This window comes from Lepidochelys olivacea (genome assembly GCF_965140295.1).
Source record: "Lepidochelys olivacea isolate rLepOli2 genome assembly, chromosome: 20".
Lineage (NCBI taxonomy): Eukaryota > Metazoa > Chordata > Testudines > Cheloniidae > Lepidochelys > Lepidochelys olivacea.
Window position 1 is genome coordinate 3,613,396 of NC_140430.1, and position 8,456 is coordinate 3,621,851.

The following is an 8,456-nucleotide window of genomic DNA, read 5'->3' on the forward strand; positions in this document are numbered from 1 at the left end:
ATGCTGCGCAAAGAAGGGCGGCCCCAGCTGGCACCGGGCAATGCCCCCGGCCCCCGGAGGAAACACCAAGGGGCATCGTGGGGGAGGGTTCCTGCTGTGTGCCCCCCAGCACCTCCCGACTTCCTGGGCAGCGCAACCCTCTCCCTTCTTGCATCATGCCCCTTCCCGGGAGCCCTCAGCACCTGTTCCTGGCCGGGGGAGGCAGCACCCCCCAATCCCCCCCCCCGGCCCCGGCAGCACCCGCCCCCGGGGCCCCAGGTGCCGGCCAATCGCAGCAGGCAGGAGGGCAGGGCCTGCCCCCATGACTGACAGGTGCCTGGAGCCTGGACAGTCAACACCTCAAGCCGAGCCCTGAGTCAGGCTCCCTCGGGTGAGCAGCACCCGTCTCCGCCCCTGGCACCCGGGCAGTGGCCGTGGCGAGCGGCTCCTCGCATGGCAGGCGGACGCGGGGCAGCCCGGGCGTGACGGCAGGAGGCAGGCTGGCCGGGCAGAGCTCGGAGACAGATCCTGAGAGCCTGGCACCGTCCCTAGCCCCCTGCCCCACTCAGCTCTAGATGGCTCCTGGCTCCGGCACGTGCCTGGAGAGGAGCGGGCAGCCCCCAGGGGGTTGGCTAGCCCTGGCTGCCCTGGCCCTGCTGTGGGGATCCTCGGTCCAGGGAGGAGGGAAGCCGGGGTGCCCGGCGTGCAGGATGCCCACCCTGGAGCCAGGCACGGAGAGGCGCTTCCTGCTCGAGCTAGCCAAGCGGCAGGTCCTGGAGAAGCTGCACCTGATGGAGAGGCCCAATGTCACCCAGCCGGTGCCCCGCCTGGCCGTCACCAATGCCCTGCGGCGTCTGCATGTGGGCCAAGCCCAGCGGGACAGGCAGCCGGGGCCCTTCGCCCCCTGGGACGGCCCCGAGGCCAACGAGCTGGGCTACGAGATCATCAGTTTTGCCAAGACAGGTGGGTGCCGCAGACGGGGACCCGAGGCTGGCAGGGGGGCAGGGACAGGGCTGGGGGGTCAGCCAGGAACAGGCTGCGACGGGGAGCGGGACAGAGCCAGCGGCTCGGCCCCACCAAAGGGAACTTCGCCGATTGCAGGTGGGAAAACCTGGGGTCCGGAGAGCAGAGAAGGGGGGTGAGTGGGGAGGAAGAGGGCCTGGGGGGAGGCCCAGGCTGCTCTCAGGACAGAGAGCAGGGGGGGGCGCAGAGCCACCCCTTCCCCAGCTATGAGGACCCCACAGAATTACTGAGCCCTTCCCAAGGGCTGGATAGTGCCACAGGATCACTCCTGGGTTCTGCCCCCACCTCTGGGAGGGGAGTGGGGTCGAGTGGTTATAGTCGGGGGGCGGCTGGGAGCCAGGACTCCTGGGTTCTGTCCTCAGTTTTTGGAAGGGAATGAGGTCTAGTGGGTTAAGTGCAAGGCTGAGCGTCAGGACTCCTGGGTTCTATCCCCAGTTCTGGGAGGGAAGTAGGGTGTAGCGGTTAGAGCAGGGGAGGCTGGGAGCCAGGACTCCTGGGTTCTATTCCCAGCTATGGGAGGGGAACGGGGTCTAGTGGTTGGGGGGGTGGCTGGGCGCCAGGACTCCTGGGTTCTGTCCCCTGTTCTTAGAGTGGAACGGGGTCTAGTGGGTTAAGAGCAAGGCTGGGCGTCAGAAATCCTGGGTTCTGTCCCCAGCCAGGGGAGGGGAGTGGGGTCTAGTGGTTAAAGGGCGGGGGGCAGGGCTGGGAGCCGGGACTCCTGGGTTCTAAGCTCAGCTCTTCGGTGAGTCACTTTCCCCCGTGGTGGAACTGGCTCCCCAAGAGTGTGATTCCTGCTGGTTTCCCAGCTGGGATGGTCTGTGGATCTCTGAGGGAGGGAGGTCTCTGGACCAGGGTACATCATGGCCATGCCAAGGGCCCAGCAGCACCAGGCTGGCAGCTGGGGGAGTAAGGGAGAGATCTGGGCTCTGCCCCCACCCCGGCACTGGCAGAACTGCCGGCATCCCACCGCTCCTGACACGCAGGGGAGGGGGCCTCTGGGGATGGCTGGGGGACAAACAGCCCCCCACTGGAATCTATTTCCCAGGGTATCAGCCCCCCTCCCCCAGCCCCATGTATAGGTGGCTGGAGTCATCTGCAAACCCGTCCCCCTGTGGGCCACTGCTGCCCATCCCCACACGGGAGGTCCCCAGCACTGTCTGCCGTCCTGGGGCCCCCAGCCCATTGGCTTTTGGCCCCGGAGCTGAGCTGGTGGGCGGTGAGGGGGTGAGGGCATCCTTGGCTCCTTGCTGCCAGGGTTCTCCTGTGCGGGGTGCTAGGTCTCCACCTCCAGGGAAGGGACATGCCAGAGCTTGGTGGGGGCAGCGGGTCAGAGACAGGGCCCCCCCCCCGTGGATGGGCCTCCCAGGGGTGCCCTGTCTTGGGTAGGGGCAAAGTCGCCCTGGATCTCGGAGGACTTGGCTGGGCAGGGGCCCGAGGCTGGAGCCCCTGGGGGGGCAGTGAGCCAGGGAGCAGGGAGGCTGGTGCCAGCTGCGAAGACGGGCGTTCCCCGCCTGGCACCGCCCCCCGTTCTCACAGCCCCTCTCTCCCCACAGAGTTCTCCTCTCCCTCCAGCATGGGGCTGCGTTTCCAGTTCAGCCAGGGCATGGGCCGGGATGTCCACATCCTGCAGGCCCAACTGTGGCTTTACGTCCGGACCCCCCGGAGCGGGCTGTCCCCGGTCACGCTGCGGGTCTCCCAGGCCGGGGTGCTGCTGAGCGAGAGGCAGCTGGAGGCCCGGGCCGGCGGCTGGCACACCGTCGCCCTCCTGCCCGCGCTCCAGGCCTTCTTCCGGGGGCAGGAGAAGACACTGAGGCTCGAGCTGGAGTGCCGCGGGTGCCAGGCCAATGCCACGGCCGGGAGCGACGCCGGCAGCTCCCACCAGCCCTTCCTGGTGGCCAAGGCCACAGTGCGGAAGCCAGGGCAGCAGGTGGCCAAACGCAGCCTTCGCTGCGACCAGACCTCCGACCTATGTTGCCGCAAGGACTATTACGTGGACTTCCGGGACATCGGGTGGAACGACTGGATCATCAAGCCAGAGGGCTACCAGATCAACTACTGCATGGGCCAGTGCCCGACCCACGTGGCCAGCAGCCCGGGCATGGCCTCCTCCTCCCACACGGCCGTGCTCAACCTGATCCGGGCCCACAACCTCCAGCCGGGCGGGCAGTCCTGCTGTGTGCCCACGCACCGCCGGCCCCTCTCCATCCTCTACTTCGACCGCAACAGCAACATCCTCAAGACCGACATCCCGGACATGATCGTCGAGGCCTGCGGCTGCAGCTAGGGGACAGCGTGGGGGGCCTGGACGGGGGGGGGGCCCAGCCGCCCCCGGAGAGGTGGGGGGCGGGGGCGTTGTGGGGAATCTCCCGGTGCTGTTCAGCGGGGTTGGCGCAGACAGATGGAGTCTTCTCTGTCGCGTGCCCGCCATGGCACTGTCCCAATGCCCTAGGGCGCCGTTCGGGAGATGCCAGGTCCGGGATTGTTCTGGACTCTCACTCCCGGGACCCAGGAGGAGGCTGGGAGTGGTTAACGTGAAACATCTCTTGGTGTGTGTGTGTCGGGGGGGGAGGGGGAGCAGGCAGCTGGCTACACCCTCCCGCCCCCCCTGCGCACACACATTTCAAGTACAAGTGTGCAAGGAGGAAACTGGGCCAGGTGCCAACTGGAGGAAAGGTCTCCGGGCCAGCTGGGGGCCAACGCCCCACGGCACACAGCTCGGCCGCCCCAGTCGGGTATTTCCAGAGCTGGGTGGAAAATTTTGCCAGACAAAGCGGGTGGGTTCGTCTCACCGAGGATGTTTTGATTTTAGGGGGATTGGGCAGAAAACCAGCGATTTCCAGCCGAGAAAAGGAAACCTTCGGGCCCGAAATGTCCAGTGTTGAGATTTTCCTTTTTCCAACATTTTCCTCGGGTGCTTCCCAAGGGCCACGGTGGATCTTCCAAACCCGGCCCAATCAAGCCGGGTTGGTTTCCTACCCAAGCCGCCCGTGCTCCACCGTCTAGGGGGTGGCAAGACCCCCCTGCAGGAGGAGGCCAGACAAGCTGGGCACAGCTGGGAACGGCCCCCTAGGAACTGTCAGGGCTTTGAAAGCCCCAGTTTCTCATCCCCCAGAAGTTTCCCGTGGAAAATGGTCTCTGGTCCTTTCACCCCTTTCTGGGGGGCCGCGGCCAACCGCTGAGCAGGTCTCTGCTCTCCTGGCTGGGGTCCAGCCAGTTCTTCTCCGGCACCGGGCACTGGGCACTGGGCACCAGCCCTGCTGACGGAGCTGGGACCCGCTCGGGTGCAGATTCGCTCGTGGTATTTTTCACGTTTCACGCCGTGGGACGGACACGGTCAATGCATTGGGGGAGTGTTTACTGTAGGGCACCTCGGGGAGGTGCCACGGTCGGAGCAGGGCACGGGGTGGTCGGGGAGGGGGAACCCGCCCCCTGACTCCCCACCCCGCCCTGCCAAGAAGCCTGGCGCCGAGTTTGCCTTTTTGTATTTTCTTTTCGCACTAATGTAAAAAAAATATATATTTTATTTTATTTTATTTTATTATTTCGAGCGACATCTCCAATAAACGGGTGAAAACACAGCGTGTGTGTCCTGAAATTCTCTGCGGATCAGAGGCACCGGGATGAGACAGGCTGATGGTACAGCCCAGCCAGTGCCCCTCAGTCCTGAGCCACAGCCCCCTGCTAGCCCAGCCCTGGGGTTCCCCGCATAGCTTTGCCGGTGCCCCTCACTCCTGACCTGCAGCCCATAGCGATGGTCCAGTCTAGTCATCTTGGCCCAAGGGCTTTAAGCACCACACAGGCGGCCTGAGGTGAGGGGTTCAGGGCTACTCCAGAGCAGATTCCCAGTGACTCAAGCGGCCCACCCTGTGTTTAGCAGCCCCCCAGATCTGCAGCAGGGCGCCCTGCGGCTGAGGGGAGAGCAGGGCCTTTGCCGGGGGTAACGCTACCCCGGGTGGGGGCAGGTGGGAATGAGAAGCTGGGACGTCCCTGGGCCGGTCCTGGGGGGTAAAGCAGGACTTGTGTGCGCTGGGTCCCAGCCCCCGCCCCCAGGGGGCAGCACTGAGTTGCTCCCAGCTGGAGGTTGCTCGGCAGCCTGTGCACAGAACGAGTTTGTCAGGCCTCAGCCCGGCGTCCAGGGCAGGTCCCTGTATCCCAGCAAGTCCCCCAGACACTGGCCCCCGTCTGGACCCACGCCGCCAGCCCCAGCGGGGAGGCCAAAACCAGGACCAGCCCAGGGGATTGAGCTCGTCTTTCCATGGCTGGCGGGGGAAGGAAGTCGCTGATCGTTGGGGGTCAGGGGCATTGGGGGTCACTGGGGGTTGGGGGTTGGGGCAGCCGGGCGTTGGGGGTCGTTGGGAGATGAGGGTCGAGGGAGCTGGGCTTGGGGGGTTGTTCGGGGTTGGGGGTCAGGGTTGCTGGGCATTGGGGGTCGCTGGGCGTTGGGGGAGCTGTGTATTGGGGGTCACTGGGGGGGTTGGGGGTCAGGAGAGCTGGGCATTGGGGGTTGTTGGGAGTTGGGGGAGCTGTGCATTGGGGGTTGCTGGGGGCTGGGGGTTGGGAGCTGGGGGTCGGGGGAGCTGGGCATTGGGGGAGCTGGGGTCGGGGAGCTGGGCGCTGGGGGTTGCTGGAGGTTGGGGGGCAGGGGTTGGGAGTTGGGGGAGCTGGGCGCTGGGGGTTGCTGGGGGTCGGGGGAGCTGGGGCTCAGGGGGGTCGGGGGTTGGGGGAGCTGCGCATTGGGGTTACTGGGGGTTGGGGGCTGGGGTTCGGGGGAGCTGGGGGTTGGGGGCTGGGGTTCGGGGGAGCTGCGTAGCGTCAGACGCCCCCCCCCGGCTCTGGTGTAAGCGCTGGCTCAGGGCCGCGTTATCTGGGGCCAAGCCCTGGCCGCTCTCTCGGCCCCGCGCCCGGCACCGCGGGCAAAGGGCGACTTTCATCAGCTCCGGGCGGCCTGAACACGCGGGGATCAGCTGGGGATGCAGCCACCCCTCCCCCCAGCCCTCCCCACTGGAAAAGGCCAGGCTGCCCCAGAGTGTTATCCCAGGTGCCCCCCGGTGCCCCACGCTCCCGACCCACAGCCCCTGCCAGCCCAGCCCGGGGCTCCCCCCACCCAGCTCTGCCGGTGCCCCTCCCTCCCGACCCGCAGCCCCTGCCAGCCCCCAGCCCTGGGCTCCCCCCCGCTCCCCCCAGCTCTGCCGGTGCCCCTCACTCCCGACCCGCAGCCCCTGCCAGCCCAGCCCGGGCTCCCCCCGCACCAGCTCTGCCGGTGCCCCTCACTCCCGACCTGCAGCCCCCTGCCAGCCCCCAGCCCTGGGCTCCCCCCCGCCCTCCCCAGCTCTGCCAGTGCCCCTCACTCCCGACCCGCAGCCCCTGCCAGCCCAGCCCGGGGCTCCCCCCCCCCAGCTCTGCCGGTGCCCCTCACTCCCGACCCACAGCCCCTGCCAGCCCAGCCCGGGGCTCCCCCCACCCAGCTCTGCCGGTGCCCCGCACTCCCGACCCACAGCCCCTGCCAGCCCAGCCCTGGGCTCCCCCCCGCCCCCCCCAGCTCTGCCGGTGCCCCTCACTCCCGACCCGCAGCCCCTGCCAGCCCAGCCCGGGGCTCCCCCCACCCAGCTCTGCCGGTGCCCCTCCCTCCCGACCCGCAGCCCCTGCCAGCCCCCAGCCCTGGGCTCTGCCCCCCCACCCAGCTCTGCCGGTGCCCCTCACTCCCGACCCGCAGCCCCTGCCAGCCCAGCCCTGGGCTCCCCCCCCCCAGCTCTGCTGGTGCCCCTGGTGATTAGTGGCACAGGCCTGGAGGGTGCCCCCCCCCCGTGTGTGAGTGTGTGACACAGTGACTCAGCAACATGCTGACACACTAACCCACCCCCAGCCTGGTGCTGTGTGTGGGCAGGGAGGGGGGCTGCCCCTGAGACTTTAATCCACTTCCTCACCCACCCTGTCTGAGCCGCTTTCACTTTCTTAAAGAGACAGCGTGAGCTGGGGGGGAGGGGCCGCTAGCGGGGGCGGGGGGAGCTTCCCCGCTGGGGGAGAAGGAGCAGGAGGCTGGGGGAGGGGGGGGGCCACTGGGTGTCCGTCTGTGTCTCTGTCCTTCCTGCCGTCTGGCCGGTTCGCGCTTCACCCGCAGAGGCTCCTGCAGGAGACGCCCCATGGCGGGACCGGTTCTGGGGGTCTCGCGGGCCCAGCCCGTGCCGCGCTGTGGAGACGGCGGCATCGAGCCGGGGTTGGGGTCTGTGCCAGGGGAAGGGGTTGCGGGAGCCGTTCTGGGGCAGGCGCGGCCCGGCAGCTTGGCCAGGGTCACGCCGGAGCCAAACCAGGCTAAGAGGCTGAGCCCTGGCCCGGCACAGAACCTCCCCAGCTGGAGCCGATATTTCATCAATGAGCCAAGTCATTGAGAGAATATTGACTAGTACCAGACCAGGGCCCGACCCTGCTGGGGCAGGGAGACACCCTCAGCCGGGAGCCCCCGTGCACCCAGGGGCCCTCGGACTTGGGCTACCCTGGCCAGGAAGAGCACCAGGGCCAGCTGGGCTTCCTTAGCTCAGGTCTCCCACCCACCCTGCTCCTTTTCCAGCGGCTGGGACCTTCGTTCCTGCATCTCAGGTGTACGTGGAGCTGCAGGTGGAAGGGGCGAGAGCTGGGGGGCAGCATTTCGAGAGGATTAGTCCTAGCCCAGCCCTGCTGCCCCACAGACTCAGAGTGAGAGACAGGCCCCGCCCCCAAGAGCTCACAAGGGCTGGGAGGGGAAACTGAGGCACGGAGGCGAGAGGGGGTGAGTGGAGGACCGGAGGAATTACAGACCAGCAGCCTAACTTGGACACCTGGAAAGATACCAGGAGCCATTATAACAAGCAGTTTGCGGGCATCCAGAGATAACAGGTTGTAAGGAGTTGCCAAACCAACCTCACTTCCCTCCTGGCCTCATGGATGGGGGAAGCTACAGACATGAGACAGCTCGATTTTGGGGAGGTTTCTGACACAGTCCCACATGACAGGTGCACAAGCAGACTAGGGAGATGTGGGCTAGATGAAGTTACTCTCAGGTGGATGCATACTGGCTGAAAGACCATCCAGACAAGTTCGCTATCAAACTGGGAGGGTGTATTGACCAGGGTCCAGCGGGGGTCAGCCCCAGGTCTGGTACTAGTCAAGCAGGGAGAGTGTATTGACTGGGGTCAGCCCCAGGTCAGGGAGGGTGTATTCGTGGGAGAGGGATAGCTCAGTGATTTGAGCATTGGCCTGCTCAATCCTTGTGAGTTCAATCCTTGAGGGGGCCATTTAGGGATCTGGGGCAAAAATTGGGGATTGGTCCTGCTTTGAGCAGGGGGTTGGACTAGATGACCTCCTGAGGGCCCTTCTAGTCTATGATTCTAGGGGTCAGCCCCAGGTCTGGTACTAGTCAAGCAGGGAGGGTGTATTGACTGGGGGTCCACCCTGGGTCTGGTACTAGTCAATATTTTATC

At 66.4% G+C, this 8,456-nt stretch overlaps 1 protein-coding gene across 1 annotated transcript; it reads left to right on the top strand.

Annotated features, from left to right (window-relative positions):
* Positions 1–336: 336 nt before the first annotated feature.
* LOC311510281 (inhibin beta C chain-like) lies at positions 337–3,294 on the top strand. Its single transcript, XM_084609844.1, has 2 exons — positions 337–942; positions 2,556–3,294. Exons 1-2 carry the CDS (start codon positions 555–557, stop codon positions 3,284–3,286), a joined length of 1,119 nt encoding a protein of 372 aa, XP_084465970.1. The 5' UTR covers positions 337–554; the 3' UTR covers positions 3,287–3,294.
* The last annotated feature ends 5,162 nt before the right edge of the window (positions 3,295–8,456 follow it).

Coding starts and splice junctions, on each gene's coding strand:
- LOC311510281 (XM_084609844.1), top strand. CDS start 555: ATGGCTCCTGGCTCCGGCACGTGCCTGGAGAGGAGCGGGCAGCCCCCA. Junction 943..2,555: donor CATCAGTTTTGCCAAGACAG/GTGGGTGCCGCA, acceptor CTCTCCCCACAG/AGTTCTCCTCTCCCTCCAGC.